The sequence below is a fragment of the Heteronotia binoei genome, chromosome 17, assembly GCF_032191835.1.
Source record: "Heteronotia binoei isolate CCM8104 ecotype False Entrance Well chromosome 17, APGP_CSIRO_Hbin_v1, whole genome shotgun sequence".
In the NCBI taxonomy this organism is placed as follows: Eukaryota; Metazoa; Chordata; class Lepidosauria; order Squamata; family Gekkonidae; genus Heteronotia; species Heteronotia binoei.
In genome coordinates, this window is record NC_083239.1 from 30,857,948 (window position 1) to 30,882,164 (window position 24,217).

The 24,217-nt window shown below is 46.3% G+C and overlaps 2 protein-coding genes across 2 annotated transcripts; one reads left to right on the top strand and one right to left on the bottom strand.

Moving 5' to 3' along the window:
* The first annotated feature begins 4,455 nt into the window (after positions 1 to 4,455).
* LOC132585750 (kallikrein-11-like) lies at positions 4,456 to 17,124 on the top strand. The gene is made up of 5 exons (XM_060257634.1): positions 4,456 to 4,498; positions 10,997 to 11,192; positions 12,980 to 13,172; positions 15,515 to 15,706; positions 16,940 to 17,124. The coding sequence occupies exons 1-5, from the start codon at positions 4,456 to 4,458 to the stop codon at positions 17,087 to 17,089; spliced, it is 774 nt and encodes a 257-aa protein (XP_060113617.1). The 3' UTR covers positions 17,090 to 17,124.
* A 1,408-nt stretch (positions 17,125 to 18,532) lies between these two features.
* Positions 18,533 to 23,519, bottom strand: CTU1 (cytosolic thiouridylase subunit 1). The gene is made up of 2 exons (XM_060258207.1): positions 22,951 to 23,519; positions 18,533 to 19,665 (listed from the first exon to the last, which is right to left on the bottom strand). Exons 1-2 carry the CDS (start codon positions 23,450 to 23,452, stop codon positions 19,115 to 19,117), a joined length of 1,053 nt encoding a protein of 350 aa, XP_060114190.1. The 5' UTR covers positions 23,453 to 23,519; the 3' UTR covers positions 18,533 to 19,114.
* Positions 23,520 to 24,217: the final 698 nt, after the last annotated feature.

The window sequence follows — 24,217 nt, forward strand, 5'->3', positions numbered from 1 at the left end:
GACTTGGTTCCAAGAGGATAGGTGGGAGTGAGCTCAAGGTGTGATGCTGCGGCAACGTGGTCGAATGCGATCCCATGAATTTCTGTTCGTTGTAACCAAATAAACGCGTTAAGGCAAAACCAACGAAAATACAGGTGGGGTGATGAAGTAATCGTGTTTTCCTTATTTGCATGTATTGAAACGTTTACGAAATAAGGTAGACATTTTAATTGTATTGTAACGTGTTATATTTACACGTGTATTTCCAAACGGAAATGCATATGTAACAAATAATGGGGTTTTTTGTCCAAAGTGTGGGCGTTTAGACAGATAAATAGATATAGTAAATAACAGATAGTTATAAATACATAATGTGTAATTTCAAGCTGTCTTGAGCAGGACTATGAAGAGGCAGTAATCTAAATAAAATATATAATTTATTTTAAATATGTGTATAGTAAATAATAAATGCTTATGCTTATTTTCATTACTTATTTCTTTGACATATATATATAAAACAAATAATAAATGTTTTAATGTTTATTTTAAAAATATGAATTAGTGAATGATAAATGCATTTAATCTTATCTGTTTGACATATGTATATAGAAATAATAAATAAAATAATAAATAAATGTTGTTCCATTTTTATTTATTCATCTGAAATCTTTACAGACCATGTCTCTGAAAACTGGAATTACTCAAAGTATTTCACATAAAAAGAGAGAGAGAGAAAGATCAAAACCATCACATCAATTAAATACACAAAATAAGAAAAAGCACTGTTGTCAGGGCCAACAAATAACAATGGAACAGTAGTTTTAGAGGGTAGCCATGTTGGTCTGCAGTAGGAGAGCTAGATTCAAATCCAGTAGTGAGAAACAAGATTCTGGGCATCAGTGCTCCCTTTGTCAGATTGCAGTGAACAACATCAGACAGCAATAGATTTCTATCCCAAGGTTCTTCTAGAGCTCAACCTTACAACATTTTCTGAATACAGACCAAGAGAAAGCCAATCACATTTCTTTTGGTAGCTCATTCCAAAGCTCCAGGAATGCCACTAAGAAAGCCCAAGGTTGAGTGGATACCATCCTCTCCTTCCCTGGTGCTGGGGCTGCCAGAAGCCCCTGTTGTGATGAGCATAGCACTCTTGAAGGCTCATATTGAATGTGTTTAAAATAAGTAATCATTTTGCCTGTTAGTTACGTATTTTGTAAAAGAAGGGAAAATAAAGGGTGGTCCTCAGCAAAATATTTTCCTTGTGCCGTATTCAAAAACACCAGCTTATAAGCATTGGACCTTTCTATTTTCCGGTGTCCATTTCCTATTTCTTATGCCCAGGGTTTAATCAAGGAGGGAACAGTGTATGGTATTGTCCAGTTTCATTAGAACTCAGAAGCTAAGCAGCTTTGGTACTTAAGATGGGAGCCCAGCAAGGAAGATTGTAGAGGAAGGCAGTGGCAGACCACCTCTGATTCTCACCTTGAAAGCAGCTTGCTGTTGTATCATATGCATATAATGGTGAATTACAGAAATTGTTTTTCTTTAGATGCGTATTTCTGGTTTGTTTTCTTTAGATGCTTGTTTCTGTTCTTTTCATGGTTGTTTCTGGTTTTCTGTGTAAAGATGTGAATCTGCAGAAATAAAATTCTGTTCAGCATTAGGGTGCCACAAGACTCTTGGTTATTCCCACCCACACACAATGTAGTTTTGCATTGTTATCCTCACAAGAACTTCTGATGTAATGTTAGTGAATTGGGAATTTGCCTGGGGCCGTACTGAATTCTATTGCTTTCCCCTTTTGCATTCAACCATTTAGAATTAAAGCAAGGATCCAAGGTTCATTGGAAGAGCCTACCTTCAGCATGTCAAAGGTTCCTAACCTGAATCCTTAGTTCCTGAAACGATGAAGAGAGCTGGAGCCTCCAAAAATGAACATCTCTGCCTTGAGACCCTGGAGAGCTGCTGCCAGTCAGAGACAGCAATACTTATTAATTTTAAGAACAACATTTAAGTCCAGTGGCAACTTTTAAGACCCAACAAAATTTTATTCAAGTATAAGCGTTTATGTTCAAGAATGATGCTTGTACATGAAAGCTTAAACCTTGAATAAAACTTTGTTGGTCTTAAAGGTGCCACTGGACTCTACCTTCTGTTCTGCTGCTTCTGACCAACATGGCTACTCCACCTGAATCTATTTATTTTAAGTATATGCTTCACTTCTAATAGCTCAGGGCAGCCTACAGTGAACTAAAAGCAAAACTGCATGCAGTGTTTTAGTTAAAAAGTACTGAAATGGGTGGGCCATTGGTTTGACTTCCTCCAGAATGCTCAGAGTGGTGTACAGAATTGTCACATAGTGTACCAGTTTGTGTTCCCTGGCTTTTAAAGCAACATTTGAAATTCTCTCCCCCCCCCCCCCCCACGCCAGTGTTTATTCATCTGCCAACTCAAGATATGGTTCATGCTTCTGATGAAATAGGCTGCAGCCCATGCAAGTTTCTACCCCCATAAATTTTTTTGCCCCAGTGGTTTTTGCTTTGTTGGGAAACCAGGAGGCTTATTCCCCTCCAATGTATCCCAAATTGTAACTCCGCTGCTCCACCTAGAGCTGAATGAGAATATGACATGCACTTGTATTTTGGATGGAGATTTCTTCACCAATTGTATGGAACCTTAGCAACTGTATTTCTTCATTTATTCATGCAGCAAATAGAGGGCTATTTATTTATTTTGTTAGATTTTTATCCCAGCTTCCTCTGCACACAGGGCTCAGGGCAGCTGACAACAAATGATAAAACAAAAAAGTTTAAAACATTATTGGGTAAATTATACAATAATAATAAATAAGTCAACATACAAGATGGCAAATAGGCACAAGTGCATAGTGCTCCAATAGTGGCCAAACTTGCTTAATGTAAGAGCCACACAAAATAACCATCAGATGTCTGAGAGCCGTAAGACATGAATGTCAGGTGTTTGAGAGCCGTGAGACAGGAAGGAAGGGAGACAAAGAGATGGGGGGGGGGAGCAGAGGTGGAAAAAAAGCAACTTTATATGCATTCTCCAAGCTGCCAGCTGGCTTGGCTTGAATAAGTGATTTAAAAAGAGGAATGCCTTCTCCAAGTTGGCTGAAGGGGTGGTAGGGGCTTCGAGAGCCACACAATATGTGCGAAAGAGCCGCATGTGGCTCCCAGGCCACAGTTTTGCCACCCCTGATCTATAGAAAGGTGTGCCCAGAATTAACCAGCTGGACGGTGGGTGATCTCCACCAGTAACCTCTGATCAGATATGCCAGGCCAGAGCAGGGTGAAGTGGGAAGCCAGTATAAGTGGACACCTGTTGGCTCAACCAAAAGCCTAGCGGAACATCTCCATTTTACAGGCCCTGTGGAATTGAAGAAGATTCCCCCGGGGCCCTGATGTCATTTGGGAGGCTGTTCCACTAGGCTGGAGCCAGAGCCAAGAAAGCTCTGGCTTTGGTCGAAGCTAAGTGAATGTCCTTTGGGCCAGGGACCACCATCTTGGATTGCCTTCCTCCAGGAGGTGGCTGGTGATCTGGGATTATAACTGATCTCCAGGCAACAGAGATCAGTCCATCGGAAGAAAATGGCTGCTTTGGAAGGTGGACTTTGTGGTATTATGCTCCAGTGAAGTCCTTCCCCTCCCCAAACCCCATCCTCCTCAGGTTCCACCCCCCAAAGTCTCCAAGTATTTCCCAACCCAGAGCTGGTAACCCTATTACCAGCAGGTGTTGATCTGATGGGTGTAGTGCTCTTCAAGGGACATAGTGCAAGAGACTGTCTTGCAGATCTCTTGGTCCCAGACCACACAGGGCTTTAAAGGTTAATACAATAACCTTGAACTTGATTTGGAACTCCAATGGAAGCCAGTGTAGCTGGTTACATATGTGCTCTGAGAGGTGTCCCAGTAAGGACACACACCACTGCATTTTGAACCAGCTGGAGTTTCTGAGTAAACTTCTGCATCAAGCCCTGTATAAAATGTAGTTACGAGGTTAGCAGCATCCAAACTATGCAGATTGCTGGAATCAAGAAGGGTTTTTTTTAATGCAGAAAATAGGGTTATAATGTAAAACAATGGTCCAAAAAGAAGTTCAGAGTAAAGGGTTAGGGACTGTACACTATACCTCTGTATTTGGTCTGTACAATCTGTTGCCATAACTAGATTCCTACAATGTAATGTTTGCATTGCTTAATGTGTCATATTAAGATTCACACTATGCTTCACCACTGTGTTGATCTCTGGTTGGTTCCAAATCTTTACAAGGCAAATCTTATTGCACTGTCTATTGGATGCCAGTTGCACTGACAGTTGTATTGACTTATTTTGCGTGAGCCACCAAATCCCAGCAAGACAGACAGGATGAATTAATCTTTCTGTCAATTATTTACCCTGAGCCCAGACAACAGTGGGTATATAAGTATGCATCGCCGATTCTTTTCGGTTCCCTACGATGGAGCGGGTTGTGACCGCAGCCATACTTCTGGGATCTGCAGGTAACAGGGGCTGCTTACACAGCTGCAAATAGATGTCTGGGCAGGGAGTTTTGCCATTCATGTTTTATGGGTCAGGCGTACAGTCTGGATATCTGCCATTTAAAATGTAGCTGGTTTCTTAGAACAGCATCTAAAGATCAGCGAAAGAACTTTATGAACAGGTAAGGCATGCGAGGCAGGCAGGAGGGTCATTGCTTAGACAGGGTGAGGGGAAAGGACCAGGGAAATTAAAAAAATCTAGCTAACCAGCAGCACCATCTTATACAGAGTCGCAGCCTTCTAAGCACTGACGTCCATGGAAAACAGAAGGGCATATCTCGGCTTAGGATAGCTCTGCATTTGGGACCAGGATTCATGTATGCAGCTCTGATTACTGCGTAGGATGAGGGAGTTATGTAAGTGTGCAGACTCTTTTTGAGGCCAGCAATGAGGAATTCTAACTATATGCGTAGGGGCTGCCACATGGCCCTTCTATGAACACCTAGAAGAAGAAGAAAGAGCAGGTATAGATGCAGTGCAGGCTGTTCAGAAAAGGAGGGCAGCACTTCCATTGAATTAAATGGGCTTTCTTCCTGGTATGAATAGTTACAACTCCAGTCTTAGGTGTCAGCATTTCACTACTAAATAGGGTTGTCAGCCTTGAAGTGATGGCTGGAGCTCTCCTGAAATTTCAGCTGGTCTCCAGACCAGGTATCCGTTCCCTTGGAGACAATGGCTGTCTTGAAGGGAGGATTTTTTGGGATTTCTAAAAATATTTGTGTTTGTGTGTGTGTCTGCACCTGGAAGTCGTCGACCCATAAGGCTGACCCTACCTCCCGAATGGTATTTCAAGGACAGTCTCCCACCCAAGTAATAACCGCAGTCGACCCAGTTTAGCTTCCAAGATCTGATGGGGCTTGCCTGGGTTATCTAGGTCATGGCTGGATGGAGGCTTGTATGGTGTTATACCCTGCTGAGGTCCCTCCTCTCTGCAAATCCCACTCTCCCCAAGCTCCACTCCCAAAATCTCCAGGTATTTCCCAACCCAGCGTTGACATCCCTGCCTAGAGGCTTTGGTGGGTGGCAACACAAAATCCCCAAAGTAATCAGTTCAAAACTCAATGTTATGTGCTGTCAATTCTGGCTTCTGGCAATTCAAAGAATTAGTGACCTCCAAAATGTCCTGTTGTTTATGGCCTTGCTCAAGTCTTGCAAACTGAAGGCCGTGGCTTCCTTAATTGAGTCCATCCATCTCACGCTGGGTCTTCCTCTTTTCCTAGCATTATTGTCTTTTCCAGCGAGGCTTGTCTTCTCAAAACATGATACTGGATTAAAATTCTTGCAAGCCTAACGTTAAATTACTATAGCTTTACAAGGGAACTGGAGAAGTTTGACACTGATGCATTGATGACTGAACACAAAGGGAAGGCAGGAAACTGAAACTGATTTTAGGTATAGGCCTGACACCTGCGAGAAGCCTGCTGCACACCTGGCCCCATGAACACATGCAGTCCACATTGTACCAGGAGGGGAAGCACAGCGTGTGAACAAACCTTCAGGCGGCCTGCGGCTCCTCGTTCTCATAGAAGGCGTTTTTAATGACAGGACATTCATTGTCTGTGCTGCTGAACCCTTTAACTCCCTCCTGCACTCCTTCCAAGTATTAGCTTGGACTCGTTCAGCAAGCCCTGTTGCAAATGCACTCAAGGCAAGAGTGCCAACTATGTGGTTAAGATGCAATTGTAGGAGAAGGGCTATGGTTCTGTTGTAGAGCATCTGTGTGGCATACAGGAGGCCCCAAATTCAATCCCTGGCATCGCTAACTGAAAGGATCAGGTAGTAAGTGATGTGAAAGCAGCTGCCAATCTGATTAGACAGTACTGAACCTGATAAGGATCTGAATCAGTATAAGGCAGCTTCACGTGATCACTTTCCTGTCAATCAGTTCAGGAGCCCAGTTGGCAGAGCTGCTAACCTCCTGGTGGGGCCTGGAGATCTTCCAGTATTTCATCTGGTCTCCAGACTACAGTGATTGCTTCCCCTGGAGGAAATTGCAGCTTGGAGGGAGGGATTCTATATGGCGCCACACCCCCACTGAGCTCCATCCCCAAATTCTGCTCTTCCAAAACACTGCCCCCACCCCGGTCTCCAAAATATCCAAAGTCAGAGTTGGTGACCTTACCCCCAAATTCAACTGGATGGCACCACCATAGAAACCCTATACAATTTCCTTCAATGGTGCCTTTCCGCTTTTCATGTATGAACCTCAGCTGAGAGAAGGAAGCCTGAAAAGTGCTTTAATTAATGAATCAATTGAATGCATTGATACCCCGACCTTTCTTCCCAAAGGGGACCCAAGGTGACTTTCATCATTCTCCTCCCCTCCATTTTAATCTCACAACAATCCTGTGAGGTAGGATGAGAGAGTGTGACTGGCCCAAGGTCCCTCAGAGAGCTTCCTTGGCATGAGCAGGGATTTGGACCCAGGACTCCTGGTCACACTTTTTCTCAACCTAAGAGCTACTGTGAGGATAAAACAGAAAAGAGTGGAATGATGTAGAAACCACTTTAGGTCCCCATTAGACAGAAAGGCAGGGTATAAATTAAAATAAATAATAGGAAAGAGATACAGGATGATGGCATTTCAGAGCTAACAACGGTACAGATTTCTATGCTTTAAAAAATAAAGTGGAAATGTTATCTGGCTTTATTCAGTCAAATTTCTTCTCTTTCTAGGGGGTCATCAGTTAAAATTAAGTTTGGCAGGGACTTCCACTGGTGATGTAGCTTGCAGCAAGTTTAAGGGTCCAGGGCTCATAGCTATGACTGGGATGATTTGTGGCACAAGGCAGCATCAATCCTTCCCACCCCACCCCAATCCTTCCATACATATATTTGTGTCTCATAAGAGGTTATTATTCCGTCTTCCACAGCATTGTAATTAGATGATTGTTTCTGTCCTTCACTGCTCCAGTTACTCTTGAAATGTGTTTATAATCCCTTCCCACATGGTCTTGAAGTTTTCAAGCCTTACCAGAATAGTGTAGGATGTGACCACACAGAACAGCAACTATACCACAGAAGAAGTAGTTGGATTTATATCCCGCCCTCCACTCCAAATCTCAGAGCAGCTCACAATCTCCTTTACCTTCCTCCCCCACAACAGACACCCTGTGAGATGGGTGGGGCTGAGAGAGCTCTCACAGAAGCTGCCCTTTCAAGGACAACCTCTGAGAGCTATGGCTGACTCAAGGCCATTCCAGCAGTTGCAAGTGGAGGAGTGAGGCCTCAAACCCGGTTCTCCCAGATAAGACTCTACACACTTAACCACTACACCAAACTGGCTCTCAGTGTGCAAGCAAATGTACTGTTTGGGAAGCTGGTCTTCATGAAGCATCATCAAGAGCAGAATTTGGGGTTCCATCTCCTGTTGGTAAAGAAGGAAATCTGTCTATCCATCTAGTACACCTTTTAGGGTCCAGCGCAGAGGGAAGACGTCATGGTATATAGTCCGATCTTACACATTACTCTTAGTCCGATCTTACACATTACTCTTAGCGCACTGGCTCTGAACTGGCACTGACTTTGAAAAATTCTGGATCATTTTGGCATACGATAAGACGTGTGAATGCAACACGTATGCCCTTGACCAGAACATAAGGCTGTATTATAAGAGGCCTCAATCAACCTTTGTTGCTTTATTAAACTACTTTCTTTTTGGTCCAGCATTGATTTATTGATTTATTAATATTTTGTAATATAAGCCTGTATGTGTATATCTTTGTTTGACCTCTGAAGATGACCATTTTATGTCAAAATGCATCAGGCCAAGTGGTTTCCCATTGTTGTATGGTTTTTTATTAAGTAAGGAGGCTGATGGGCCCCTAAATGTTTTTAACTCTAATAAATACATGCATTTTTGTTTTGATTTTATTTTAAATTCTACTTTTAATTTTTGGCCCTTATTGTATATTAACCTTTATGTTCTTGATTCCAGTTTTAGGGTTAGGTTTCTTTCCCCCCTCTGTTTTTTCTTTTTTCATATAGCCCAATCTCCTCATATCTTGAAAGCCCTTTGCTGGGGTCACCATAAGTAGGCTACAGCTTGAAAACACTTTACAGACACAACGCAGTGGTATAACTGAGACCGTCATACTTTCAGTTGCCCTGAGAGACTGATGGGAAATGAGGAAGAAAGGTCTCTTGGGACCAACCCATTACAAATGTATCGGGTGGCCAAACGTGCTTAACGTAAGAGCCACATAGAATAAACGTCAGATGTTTGAGAACCACAAGAAGGAAGGAAGAAAGGAAGGAAGGCAAATAGATGAGGGAGGAAGAGGTGGAAAGAAAGCAACTTTAGCTTTAAATGAATTTTCCAAGCTGCCAGCCGACTGGATGTTGGGGGCTTTGAGAGCCACACAATATGTGTGAAAGCCCGAGCCATAGTTTGGCCACCCCTGTTATAGAGCAACACTAGCTTTTCTTCTTTAAGCAATTGGAACGCAGTAAAAATGCTGAAAGACTGGTATAATGTGCCAAAAGCTCAGCGGTGGACCTCACTGGATGACCAGGGGCTAATAACTACGTATTTCAGCATGGTGTAGGGGTTAAGAGCAGCAGACTGTAATCTGGCAAACCAGGTTTGATTCTTCACTCCTCCTCCACGTGAAGCCAGCTGAGTGACCTTGTCCACACCCAGTTATCTCAGAACTCTCTCAGCCCCATGGGCCTCACAAAATTGTAGTGGTGGGGGGAAGGGAAGGCAATTGTAAACCGCTTTGAGACTCTTTAAGGTTGAAAAAAATGTGGCATAAAAATCTTTTCTTTCCTAATCTACCTGTTTTGAGGAAAAAGAGAAGAGAGATGGTGGGGTTGCCCTGGATTCCTAGAAGAAAGATTTGAATGTGGTAGACAGGAGCTTCGTCCCAGAAACAACTGCATTTCAAAGCATTCTCACATGACAATTGCATCCCATTCTTAAAAAAACATGTTCAATGCTGTCCCATTCAGTTTATAAGTAGCATGGCCAGTGTGAGCTGATGAAGTCAGGTTGTCATAGGAGAAAACAGTCATGCAAATAGGACCCTAGTGTCCAAAGAATGAGCATAATAATTGGGTGGTATTCCTCCGTAACCCTGACCTACATGACCCAGGCTAACCTGATGTCTTCAGATCTCAGAAGTTAAGGAGGGTCAGCCCTAGTTAGTATTTGGAGGGGAGTCCAACAAGGAATTTTAGGGCTGCTATGCAGAGGCAGGCAATGGCAAATCACCTCTATTAATCTCTTGCTTTTAAAACTCTATGGGGTCGACATAAGTTGGCTATGATTTTACACTCATGTCCTACCACAAGCTGTAAGAACTTCCTTCATAGGTCGAAGTCTTCCTCCAACTTGAGCAGGACTTCCATCAAAGAAAGAGCCACTTAAGTTGGCAGAAGTCTCCTCAGACTGGAGGAAGGCTTCATGCTTTGCTCAGCAGAGTGGGTAGGATACAGACTATTGTCTGGTTGATATACAGTCATTCCTATTTGCTTTGACTCAATGGAGCAGCGTCTGCTTTGCATGCAGAGCATCTTGAGTTTCAGTCCCTAGCATCTCCAGTTCAAAAGATCAGGTAGCAGTTGGTGGGAATGGCCTCCACCTGAGATCCTTTAGAGCTGCTGCCAATCAGAGTATACAATGCTGGCCCTGATAGACCAAGGCAACTCCATGTTTGTTCCCTAGAGCCAACTAGAGAAGAGTCTTGGCTCATGGTCTGCATGCAGAAGATCCCAGGTTCATTCCCTCTTACATAAGAATCGTGAAGGGCATAAGAACATCAGAAGAGCTCGCTGGATCAGACCAGTGGTCCATCTAGTCCAGCATCCTGTCTCACACAGTGGCCAACCAGTTCCTCTAGACCAGGGGTGGCCAAACTTACTTAACATAAGAGCCACATAGAATAAATGCCAGAGAGCTGCAAGACATTAACATCAGATGCTTGAGGAAGGAGGGAGGGAAGGAAGGAAGGAAATAGATGGGGAAGAGTGGAGGGAGAGGTGGAAAGAAAACAACTTTAGCTTTAAATGCAATCTTCAAGTCACTGCCAGCTGGCTTGGCTTGGAGGAGCGATTTAAAGAGACAAATGCCTTCTCCAAGCCAGCCAACGAGGTGGTGAGGGCTTTGAGAGCCACACAATGTGTGTGTAAGAGCCACACGTGGCTCCCAAGTTGCATTTCTGCCACCCCTGCTTTAGAAGACGAACAGCTGGGCCTAGAGGCTGAGGCCTTTCGTGATATTGCCTTGCCTCCTGGCTCTGAGATTCAGAGCATTAGCACCTCTGAACGGGGAGAATTGGGTAAATCCTGAGATCTCAGAAAGGATGTTTCTAAAACAGCTCCATATGTTTGTGGCATGGTTGCTCATAATCCAGGGAGAGTTTCTCTTGCACCTGAGGAGTCGCATAGTAAGGGTACCTAACACTGTTTGAAGCTTTCCACTCCTGTGTGAGATAACGGCTGTGGTCTGTCTCACAGTTTCAGCTCAGAAGCGCATCGTCGGGGGAGCCGAGTGTCGTCCTCACTCTCAACCGTGGCAAGTCTTCCTCTACGACAGCTTTCAGAACTATTGCGGTGGCGTCTTGATTGATAAATACTGGGTAGTAACCGCTGGACATTGTCATGCCTGGCAAGTCTCTGGGCCTGTGGGAAGGAATAACAAAGGACTCGAAAGGTAATCTGGGATCAGTCAAGCAGAGAACTAAAAAAGGGGCTGGATTTAGGACCATGAGACAAATAACTTCGCTGCCTCTTCCCACGCCGGGAGCGTTGCCAGTCTCCAGGTGGTGACTGGAGATCTACCGAAATTCCAACTGGTCTTCACGTGGCAGAGATCAGTTCCCTTGGAGAAAATGGCTGCTTTGGAAGGTGGACTTGGCATTATACCCCACAAAGGTCCCTCTCTTTCCCAAACTCCACCCTCTTCAGGCTCTACTCCCCTAATCTCCAGAAAAACATTATTCCACTTCTCCTGGAGCAAATAGCTCCTTTAGAAGTAGACAGCATGGCATTTTACCCTACTGGGGTTCCTCACTGCCTAAATCTCACTCCCCCATGCTCCACCCTCAGATCTCTAAGTATTTCTAAATCCAGAGTTGGCAACCCTACCTGTGATTGCTGCTTGCCTTGGCAGATCAGCCAAGGTCATCAGATTCCTGGATATTTTTTTGGGGGGGGGAGCCTGGGGAAGGGAGGGAACTCAGTGGGGTATCATGTCATAAAGTCCACCCTCTAAAGCAGCCTTTATCTCGAGGGGGATTTGTTCACTGCAGTCTGGCGATCAGTTGTAAAAGCTGGAGATCTCCAGGCCCCACCTGGAGGTTGACAACCTTAGCAGACCCAGGTGCCAAGGTGGGGTATGGTAGGGCTGTTTGGTGTCCCTCCTCCTCTGGAACCCTATGTGTGTGCCTATTGGGTAGGGTGACCCTTCCCATTCCCAATATATTGCCTCCCGTCCCAGGGGTGAATTTAAAATGGCCATTATTACGCAGCTCATTGTCCACTCCTGTCCTCCCAATGGCAGAATTCTCCTCATAAGCCAAACAGGGAAGAATGCTCTTCCACTCAGCTGCATCTCCATTGGTACCTTCAGAATCTTCAATTGGCATAGGAGATTTAGGGGTGGAGCCTGGGGAGGGTGGGATTTGGGAAGAGGGACCTCAGCAAGGTATAATGCCATACAGTCCACCCTTCAAAGTGACCATTTTGTCCAGGGGAACTGACCTCTGTAGTCTGGAGATCTGAGGTCTGCTCTTTGTCATCTGGTGATCAACTCCTGGAGATCTTCATGTGCTACCTGGGAGTTGACAACAAGGGTTGTCAGGTTCTCCCCTAGCCACCAAAGGGGGATTGGGGGATAAGGGTTCCCATAGTCAGGTTGGGAAACTTCTGAAGATTTGGGGGTGGAGCCTGGGGAGGACAGGGAGCTCGATGGAGTACAATGCCATCTAGCTTTTGACCGTTCCACCAAGCCTTTGACTGTTAAACTAGAGATCTCTGCCTGGACTAGCCACTATGGAGCTGGGACCTTAGATTCTATTTTCATTTGGAGGACCTGAGTGTCAAAGACATGATGAAGACTTACTGCATTCTGCCATAATGGATATAGCACTTGATACTGCTTTATTGTAATAGTTGTTTTAATGGTTTTTATTGTTTTAATGGTTTTTATAGTTTATGCCAGTTGGTCTTGTAAGCTGCCCTGAGCCTGCTTCAGTGGGGAGGGCAAGATATAAATAAAATAAAAAACTAAAATAAATACAATGCCATGGAGTCCACCCTCCAAAGCAGCCATTTTCTCCAGGCAAATTGATCTCAGTAGTCTGGGATCCCCAGGTCCCACCTGGAGGCTAGCATCCCTAGTTTGGCAACCTTTCAGCAGGAGCATTCAAAATGCGATTCCTTTGCCTGACATTCTGGTGAGTCATCAACCTCTGAACAGGTCTGAATTTTGCCTCATAGATCTATCATCGTTTTTCTTGGACTTCACAATCTGTGGAAGAAAAGAGGGGCCCAGGTTACCCGAGTTGTCCAGGCCATCCGCCACGCTGCTTTCGAACCCGTGCTCCTGAACAATGACATCATGCTTCTGCGCCTGAACCGCCCCGCCATCCTGGGGGGTAGAATCAAGCCCATTCCGATGGCGAAACTGTGTGTGCCTTCCGGGACAAAGTGTGTGATCTCGGGTTGGGGTGCCAGTACTTCCCCCGGAGGTAAGGGGGAAAGACCAGGGGCTCTAAGTTCACATCTGGAGGCAGCCTGAATTAGGAAAAATGAGAGGGATGTCACAGAGTAACATTCCCCACACTTCTGCCACTGGAAGTCCAAACCCAGACTTACCTGAGGATCAGGACCAGGGCTGGGCTGTCCATTAGGTGTGGCCCCGGAGGGCGTCCTATGGTGTGGCCCTGAGGAGGCACCAATTTGGGCCTTCTTCCCCCCCCCTCCCACCCTCACCTCCTCAGCAAGGAAAATAGGAGAACACAGCGGTGCGGCATGGCTCCTTTGTCTCAGAGCACACACGCCACCCAGCTGCCATTGCTCAGCGTCCCATGTTCAGAAGCTTCCGGAAGCAACCAGGAGGCTGAGCAACAGCAGCTGGGCAGTGCATGTGCGCTGAGGTGCAGGAGCTGTGCTGCTGCGATGTTGCTCACGAGGGTGGGGGAGGAAGGGGGCAGGCAGAAGGGCAGGGGGGCGGGGACTTATCTCAGGCACCAGATGCCCTGAAGCCAGCTCTGATCAGGACTAACTCTGCTTTTTTTTTGGCATCAAGTCACAGATGACTTATGGAGTTTTCAAGGCAAGAGACATTCAGAGATGGTTTGCCATAGCAACCCTGGGCAACCCTGGGCCTCCCAACCAAGTACTTACCAGGGCTGACCCTGCTTAGCTTCTGAGATCTGACAAGATTGGGCTAGGCTGAACTATCCAGGACAGGGCTCAGACTGAAGTAAATGCAGAGGATCAGAAATGCTGGATTCCACTTTGCCACTGTGGTTTAGGGGAAGTTGAATCCACTATGCACATAATTCTTAGGTGTTCCTGGTATAAAGAGGCCCGTGCGAAATATATAGAGCCTATATTAAGGGCAAATTCTGGGATCAGAATGTCTAAATCTCATGCTTTCGGATGAAAACCAGCTAATTTCCGAAGCTGTTGCCAAGTTCTGTGCTGCCTGCTATAGTATCTGAAAGACTCATTTTACTGCTTCTCAGTTTTAAGATGTTCTGTTTTAACTTGCATCTTGACGTAACTTTTAACTTGCGTCTTGACATATTAAGACAATTGTCTTTCCTAATACTTATTATAGCATAGATTTTATCTTCTGTGTTGAAGCTTTTAAATTTTTGTTTTTTTACTTGGTCTGTGACCATAAATAAACTGACTGACTGACTAAAAAAACATACTTTAGGTTTCCCGGGTTGTAGCTTAACTGCTCACCCTTGCTCAGTTTGGACATGTAGACTAGCTGGAAGGGAAAGAGGGGAGTGCCAGTGTGGTGCTGTGGTTAAGAGTGATGGACTCTAATCTGGAGAACCGGGTTTGATTCCCCACTCCTTCTCCACATGAAGCCTGCTGGGTAACCTTGGGCCAGTCATAGATCTCTCAGAATTCTCTCAGTACAACCTACCCCACAAGTTGCCTGTTGTAGGGAGGGGAAGGGAAGGCGATTGTAAGCCGCTCTGAGACTCCTTCAGGAAGTGAAAGTGGAGTATAAGAACCTACTCTTCTTCTGCATCTCAGAACTTCTTAAGAATGGTCCTAGCCCAGTGGCTCACGTTCAATCCTTGTTGTCTGTAAAGAGGAACGCAGACAGCTAGGTCGGGGAAGAAAAGTCCATTTGAGATCTTAAAAAGACACTATTTGTTTTGCAATTTAAAAAAGACACTATTTATTTTGATAACCTATCCCTTTCTTTGGTTCCCAGTGGGGACCCAAAGTGGCTTATGATACCCCATACACACATACCCATGAAGCTGCCTTGTATTGAACCAGACCAGGGCATTTTTTATAGCAGGAACTCATTTGCATATTAGGACACACACTCCTGATGTAACCAATCCTCCTGGAGCTTACAGTAGGCCCTGTACTAAGAGTCCTGTAAACTCTTGGAGGATTGGCTATACCAGAGAGGCATGGCTTAATATGCAAAGGAGTTCCTGCTACAAAAAAAGCCCTGAACCAGACCATTGGTCCATCTAGGTGAGTACTGTCTACTCATATAGGAAGCAGGTCTCAGGTAGAGGTTTTTCACATCATCTAAACCTTTTAACTGGAGATGCTGAAGACTGAACCCTGGGACCTTCTGCATGCCAAGCAGATACTCTACCACTGAGCTATGGTCTCCTCCCCTCCTTCCAACCCCTACACCATACTGACTCTAACAGAAAAAGAGCTAATGATTGATTGAAGCAGCTACATTGATTTACCTTGTACTTCCAGATGGTGAGCTGGGAAATAATATCTAGAGCTTGTGATGAGGGAAGGCCCACTTAGATAAGCCACCACAACAGGCCCCATCAACCTACTCACCCAAAGATTCATCTTGCAGTAAAATACACTAGAAACCTGCAGTGCACTGAAGTGACGGTCCTGCCCAAAAAAGTATGCCAGAATATCTACGGGCCCAACTTCATCGACAGTGAGATTTGTGCAGGAGCTATTGAAGGAGGAAGAGACGCCTGCCAGGTAAGCCAGCAAAGGCCGATGGTGTAGAATGTATTCCAGAAAGGGTACCAACCCAGGACAGTTGCTGGTATGGGTCCTAGTTCACCAGGTCTGAAAAGGGTTGGCCCAGAAGTCAAGAGGACCAGGCCAGATGATCACTTTGGAGAGGGAAGGCAAACCAAAGCGGTCTTCTTACATTGGTCTTGCCAAAAGCAGTTTGCTTGGATAGATGAGACGTCATTATGTACTGAAAATGGTCTTTCCAAACTAGAGATTCCCATAATTTTTTTTAAATGTGTTTTCCATGGCAAATCCTTCAAATGATGTTGCCTAAATTTTGTCTCCATTATCTAATTGATGAGGGTGGTGCTAAGAGACAGGGCATTTTTGGTAGTGGCGCCTTGTATTTGGGATGTCCTCTTCTTTGAGGCTCACCAGCGGCCAGGCCAAACCACTTATTTCTGTCTGGGCTTTTAACTACAGATTTTAAAAAATCGTTGTTTTTATACTCCTCTTAGCTTGAAGACTTAAAAAAAAATCTTTATAGGCTGTTTAATTGTTTTGTGATGTTTTTAATAACATGGCTTATTTGCAATGTGATTAATTTAGACTATTATGTTAATGCCATTGTTTGGACTTGTGAGATACCTCTAGCAGAGGTCTGGAGAAGCTGTATACAAATTCCCTAAACAAAAAATTCCAAAAATGAAGCAAGGAAGCAGCCAAAACAAGTGTCCGAACCCTCCAAATACTGAGCAATAGCTCATAAGAAGAGCCCTGCTGGATCAGACCAGTGGTCCATCTAGTCCAGCATCCTGTCTCACACTGTGGCCAACCAGTTCCTCTGGAGGTTCAACAACAGGACATAAAAGCCGAGGCCTTCCCTGATGTTGCCTCCTGACTCTGGGATTCAGAGGATTGAATGTGCAGATTTCCCTCAGTCATGGCTAGAAATTACAGGTAGATTTATCCTCCATGAATCTATCTAATCTCATTTTAAAGCTGTTTATTCCTGGGGCCATCTCTACATCCTCGGGCAGTAAATTCCACATTTTAATCACTCTCTGTATAGTGTATTTCCTCTTGTCCATCCTGAATTCAAGGAGAAATCAAGAATTCTGTCTCTGGCAGAAAGCTAGACTTAATCTAGGTGGTGTGTGCTATCACTGTACCTTTCTGAATCAAGCCTTACGTTGATCTAGGACAGGTTTTCCAAGCCACCCCCTGACCACTCTGCACTGGTGTATCTTACAGGGTGATTCTGGAGGCGCCATGGTCTGCAATGGGGTTCTTCATGGCTTGGTCTCGTGGGGAGACGAGCGCTGTGCAGCTAAGAATAAACCTGGCGTCTATACTGAAATCTGCAAATATAGGGGATGGATCATAAAGAACATCGCTGACTGACTGACTGCATTAGTTCCCAATAAATCTTTGGAAGCAGTTGTAGTTTGGCTTCTATTTGTAGGCCATTCTCTGTTTCTCAGTTTTCTCACATTGGGCTTTCAGACTGCAGCCCCTGGTGAACCCAGCGGATGATGACCCCATCCCCAGCCAATCAAGCTTGCTTACCAGTGGCAAGATTCCAAGGAAAAAAGGCTTAATTGTTTGCAGCTGCATTGGGTCCAAAACCAGAATCACAATCTAGATGACACCTTTTATTTTTTGCCTTCAAGTTGCAGCCGACCCTTTAGGGTTTTCAAGACAAGAGATAGACAAACCAGTCTATCCTGCCTCCCTCTGCATAGCAGCCCTGGATTTCCTTGGTGGTCTCCCATCCAAGTACTGACCAGGGCTGACCCTGCTTTTTATTTTCTTTTATGCCATCAAGTCACAGCTGAATAATGGTGACCCCCGTGGGGTTTTCAAGACAAGGTGTTCAGAGGTGGTTTGCCATTGCCTGCCTCTGCACCAAGACCCTGGTATTGCTTGTCTTTCACTGTTGCTTCCTTTGCTTTCATCTTATAAAGGACCTCTCCTCTTCTCACTCTTACCTGGGCTTGGAGCTGTAGCAAGTTAACCTTTTAGAAGCCAGTCTGTTCACAGCAAGTTTAATGTAAAAAGGTAAAGGTAGTCCCCTGTGCAAGCACCAGTCGTTTCCAACTCTGGGGTGACGTTGCATCATGACATTTTCACGGCAGACTTTTTTACGGGGTGGTTTGCCATTGCCTTCCCCAGTCATCTACACTTTATCCCTAGCAAGCTGGGTACTCATTTTACCGACCTTGGAAGGATGGAAGGCTGAGTCAACCGTGAGCCGCCTACCTGAACCCAGCTTTCGCCAGGATCGAACTCAAATTGTGAGCAGAGAGCCTGGACTGCAATACTGCAGATTTACCACACTGCACTGCGGGGCTCCCTAAGTTTAATGTACGTACATGAATATGTCATGTAAGAGGTGTTTCAATTTCTTTCTTTTGTTACTATTGGAGTCAGAACATCTTTGTACTTTGTTGGAATGGCATTTTTCCATTACCTGGGAAACATGGAGGATTGGGGGCACTGTGTAAAACTTTTGTGTTTCCAAAGCGCGCACACACACACATATATAAAAGTAAGTAAATGGCAAAAAGTAAGTAAATAAACTTGAGTTTATTTACTTACTTTTTGCCATCAACTCTCACAACTGACTGATGGCAACCCTGTAGAGACTTCAAGGCAAGAGATGAACAGAGCTGGTTGTGTCATTGCCTGCCTCTGCCTGGTAACCCTGGACTTCCTTGGTGGTCTCTCATCCAAAAACCAGCCAGGGCCAACTCTGCTTAGCTTCCAAGATCTGAAAGGATCAGGCTGGTCAGGGCTACTTAGATCAGGGCACAAGCACTGATAAACAAGAAAAAAAATCCAGACGACAACCCAAGCATCCTTTATTCAGCATCAAGAGATTCTGCTAACCAGGGAAAGGCCTTTCAGTTCTGAGCTTCAGCATTAGGAAAAAGAGATATAGAAACACAAATGCTGGATCAATACTCAAGTTTCATTGGGTTTAATTTGGCTACTGTTTTTAATCTCTTTGGCCATGGCAAAAGACTCTCATATGACATGTACTCTCATTCCCAGTTGCACCTGTGCCCCCAACCACTGCATGGAGAGCAGCAGCTGCTGAGTAGCATTCTTTCCGCTTCACGGTAGATGGGAAGACCTTCCAGGGGTCCCCAACCTTATTGAGCCTAGGGGCACCTTTGGAATTGTGATACATGGCAGTGTGCATAATCACAAAACTGCTGCTGCAGGAGGATCATAAAATGTCAGGGAGTTACGTAACAATTTCCTGACACTTTCTAAAAGCACTTAGCAGGCATCAGGAAAGGTGTTGGGGGTGCCCTGCTGGGGACCCCTGATCTGCACAGTTCGTGCTGCATGGATCCAACATGACAGCATTTTCCAGGCAAGGGAGAACTTCTCGGGATCCGAGAAAGGAAAAACACAGATTCAGAAGTCTATGGTCCTTACAGTCCTGCTGGGCTGCTGAGAGTCTTCTTGGAACCCTGCTTCTGGCTTCTCTGTGTCCATCAGAGCCTTTTGCAGCCGGCTGGGCTTGCCAATCCCCAGTCGAGGCAGGCCGCGGTTGAGCCCTTCCAGCAGCACGCACGCTTTGCAAAGGGACTGGCTGGAGAGGTAGCCACAGCGTTGGCAGGTGCCCTGGGTGGGCATGCGCACGTCCTCGCGCACTGCCAGTCGCTCACCCGAGTGCACCAGGTCGGCCACAGCACTGGGTCGCACGGCCTCGAGGTCTTTTAGCAGGGCACGGGCGTGGCCACGGTAAGCATTGGGTGCATAGACACACTCGGTGCTGAAGTAGTCCAGGCCCTGGAAGTAGGCATAGAGGACGATCTCCTTCTCGTAGGCGTGCTTCAGGGGCTTGCACCGTGGCAAGGCCCCCTCACCACCAGTGAGGATCCCTGCACATCGCCGAAGCCGGCCCACATCGCCTCTCAGGAAATTCATCAGCACTGTCTCAGCTACGTCATCTGCATTGTGACCTAGGAAGTTAAGCAGACGGCAATAGTCAGCATAATATTAATCATAATCCCTGACCTGGATGGCTCAGGCTAGCTGAATCTTGTCAAATCTTGGGCGCTAAGCAGGGTCAGCCCTGGTCAGTATTTGGATGGGAGACCACCAAGGAAGACCAGGGTTACTATGCAGAGGCAGGCAATGGCGAACTATCTCTGTTTATCTCTGCCCTGACATTGATGGCCCAGGCTAATCTGATCTCAGATCTTGGAAGCTAAGCAGGGCAAGGACTTGGATGGGAGACCTCCAAGGAATACCAGGGCCGGGATGCAGAGGCAGGCAATAGCAAACCACCTCTGAATCTCTCTTGCCTTAAAAATGCTGCAGGGTCACAATACATCGTCTGCAACTTGATGGCATGCACGCAAAAAATCATAACAGTTAAGCGCTCTCAAGTAGTGACTCTTGATGACCCCTCAAGGCCTCAAGCTCCTTCCCCTTGCATGCCACAGCCCAGATCCATCCCAAGCTCCATATGCTTGAAAATTAAGTTCCCAGCAGGAATCCCATCTGGCACAACTGTCTCTCACACTGCAACCTGACTCTCCCCCTAACTCCAGACTTCAATGAGCTTCAAAGATTGCCTAACCCTGCTCGGAATAGTGCTGCAAGTATGTTACTAAAATGGGACCCGTTGCCTGGTGCACCAATGCCCAATGATGAACACGGACAGTGAGATTCCAGAAACAGGCAGAACTTTATTCAAATAAAGGGGTCCTCCGTAGCAAGACACAGTGGAAGCTGTTAGTAAGGCATCAGCATTAACTTTGACAAACAACTTTGAGAAATAGAACAAACTGGAAGTCCAGAGGCACCTTTAAGACCAACAAACTTTCATTCAAAGTGTGAGCTTTCATGGGCATGCACACTTCCTCAGACTCATGCATGCACATGAAAGTTCACACTTTGAATAAAATTTCATTGGTCTTAAAGGTGTCACTGGACTTTGTTCTATTGTTCAGACCAACATGGCTGCTCACCTGGCTACAACACTGAGAAATGTGCAGATGTCCCATACTTACACAGCTTAAACTTCTGAAGAAGTGCACGTACACACAAAAGCTCATACCCTGAATAAACCTTTGTTGGTCTTGAAGGTGCCACTGGACTCAAAATTTGTTCTACTGCTTTAGACCAACACGGCTGCCCATCTGGATCTAGCTTAAACTTCTGTTATGTCTATATAAGTACATTTGCCAAGCATATATTTCTTTTACCTTTATTTAGAATGCCCACAGCTTTTCAAAGCTCAGAAAAACTACTTCTCTTGTTTCTACAGATGGCTACTTTTGTTTGATCAGCTCGGTATGTTCTGGGACACCTCTGTCCCCTTTACCCACTTTGCCACAGCCTGGTTTGCACTCCAACTAAATTTAGGTTAGCTTGCTTAACTGAAGAACAAAGAGTCCAGTGGCACCCTTAAGACCAGATGAAAGCTCATACATTGACTACAACTTTCTTGGTCTTAAAGGTGCCACTGGACTCAATTTGTTCTACTACTTCAGACCAACAGGACTGCCCACCTGGATCTTGCATACCAGAAATTAGCTTGCCTAGGGAACTATCTGGTTTGAGCTGCTCAAAGCAGTAAGCAATGTAAAATGGCTTCAGTTTTAAAATGAATTTGATCTTGCTTATCCAATTACATATGGCAGACACGTGTACCATGTGAATTGTTACACTTGCAGATTTACAGAGAAGTGTGCAACTGTAATTTTAAAAGGCCAACATATGCTGGAGATTATTAGGAAGGGAATTGAAAATAAATCAGCCAGTATCATAATGCCCCTGTATAAATTGACAGTGCAGCCTCATTTGCAATACTGTGTACAATTCTGGTCACCACACCGCAAAAAATGGTATTATAGCATTGGAAAAAGTGTAGAAAAGGGCAACTTGAATGATTAAAGGAACATTTTCCCTATGAAGAAAGGTTAAAGTGCTTGGGGCTCTTTAGCTTGGAGAAATGTCAACTGAGGGATGACATGACAGAGGTTTACAAGATTATGCATGGGACATTCTCGCAATACAATAACTTGTGGACACTTAATGAAATTGCTCAGCTGTGGGGTTAGAATGGATAAAGGAAGTACTTCTTCACCTAAAGGGTGATTAACACATTGAATTCATTGCCACAGGAGGTGGTGGCAGCTACAAACATAGCCAGCTTCAAGAGGGGATCGGATAAACATATGGAACAGAGGTCCATCAGTGGCTATTAGCCACAGCATATTGATAGAACTCTCTGTCTGGGGCAGTGATGCTCTGTATTCTTGGTGCTTGGGGGAGCAACAGTGGGAGGGCTTCTAGTGTCCTGGCCTCACTGGTGAACCTCCTGATGGCACCTGTTTTTTTGGCCACGGTGTGATAAGTCTTGGACTGGATGGGCCATTGGCCTGATCCAACATGACTTCTCTTATGTTCTTAAGCAACATACAGGCCCATCACTGTCAGAACTTCCCCACAACCTCTGAATAAATGTGAAAGCACCCGAAAGAATCCCAATTCCATTTAGGGTTGACAGATCCAGGCTGGAAATCTCCTAGAGATTAGCGGGTGGAGGCTGGGGGAGGACAGGTACCTCAGTGGGGTACAGTGCCAGAGAATCCACCCTCAAGCATCCCTTTTCTCCAGGGACACTGATTTCTGTAGTCTGGAGAGAGATGAGCTGTAATTACAGGCTATCCCTAGGTCCACCCTGGAGGCTGGCAATGCGGCAACCCTAACATACTTAGCAACAGGCCTTGAATTCAGCAGAAGCTCACAGGAGCACAGCTCCTGAACCTTTCTGATGCCCCCCTGATGCCTACCTACCTTGTCCATTGAATAGTATGTGCAGCTCCATAACAATCCCTGGATTAGGAGAGTGGACAGCCATCCATCCACCAGGAGCTTTGCCACACCCCCAGCTACCCTCATTAACCTCTGGAGAAGCCTGTGCCACCCCTTCTCCACTTCGAATCTTATGTGATTTTGGGCGGTGGGTGGTTTGCTGGTCTTTTGACTGGGGGGTGGAGGGTGGCCACGGAGAATCCCAGGTGCGTGAGGCCTGCTTGGGCTGGCTGAATCTCTAGCCAGCCCAAGCAGGCCTCGCTTGCCCTGGGCTCTCCTTTATTGCGTCGGGTTGCTGTTGGCTGGTGGGGGGTGACATAAGCTAATGAGTTATGTTAATAGGCTCCACCACCTATTTTTCTACAAAACGACCCCTGCTTAACATTTCGATTACCCGCAGCGCCAGGCAGGTCACCCACCCGTGGCTATCTTGTCGGCTCCCAGCAAGGCGGCGCCGCGGTCGAGCGCCTGCCGTCGGAAGACACCGCAGAAGGTGCAGTTGTTCTTGGGGCCGACGTGGCGGGCGATGCGGTCCATGCTCCATCCGTAGAGCTCCTGGTAGGAGACCACGTGCAGCGGCAGCCCCAGGCGGTCCTGGTTGCGTTGCACGGCGGCCAGCGAGTCGTCCCGGTAGCCGGCGATGCCCTCGTTAACGGAGAGCAGCAGGAGGCGCAGGCCGTAGCCGTGGCGCTCGTTCAGCAGGCGCAGCAGGTGGGCCAGCACCGTGGAGTCCTTGCCGCCCGACGCCCCGACCGCCACCGTCTCGCCCGGCTGGAAGAGCCGCGCTGCCACGATGGTGCCGTGCACCTCCGCCTCGAAAGCCGCCACGAAGCACTCCCGGCACAGCGCCTGGCCTGTCTTGGGACGGCGGAGCGCCGCGCGGCCAGCCCCGCAGCTCTGGCAAAGGACCGGCGCCGGCATGCCCGCGGAGGAGGTGGAGGAGGACGCCGGAGACCTTGCGTGACCGGGCTGCTAGCCTTGCAATCCAACAGCAAGAAGGAACTACAACTCCCGGCAGGCCTTGGCCACCCGCCGCTTGGCCCGGCTGTGCGTCACAGCGAGAGCGCCGCAAGTACTCAGTTGGCGCCCGTCATTGAGTCATCTAAGGAAAGCGCTGTGCAAAGTTATTCCGGACCATGCATAGAACTGTGCAGAGCTGCACTGTTACTAGAAGAATCTCGATGAACTCGAAAGCCTGGTATAATTTTAAAAATCACGAAAGCTCGTACCCTGCCTAGGGAGTTCTGGCCATCATATTTAAAGGGACTGCACACTTTTTAAATGCCTGCCCTCCATTGGAAATAATGAAGGATAGGGGCACCTCCTTTGGGGGTTCATAGAATTGGACCCCTTGGTACTTGGTGTTTTGAGGAGAGCCACAAGATGCTATGCTGCAAATTTGGTAACTCTACCCCAAAAAGCAAACCCCCTCCCCCAAAACCCAGATACCCGCAGATCTATTCTTCATTGTTCCCTATGGGAATCGGTCTTCATAGCAAATAATGGAGTGTGCAGCAGGCATTCTCCCCCCCCCCCTTGCTTTCTGATGACCCTGAAGCGGGGGGAGGGCCTCCAAGCCAGGGGATCCCCTGCCCCCACCTGGCGATTGGCAGCCCTAACCATGCCACAAGTTTTGTTAGACTTTAAACTGCTACTGGACTCTTGCTCTTTTCTACTGCTACTTCC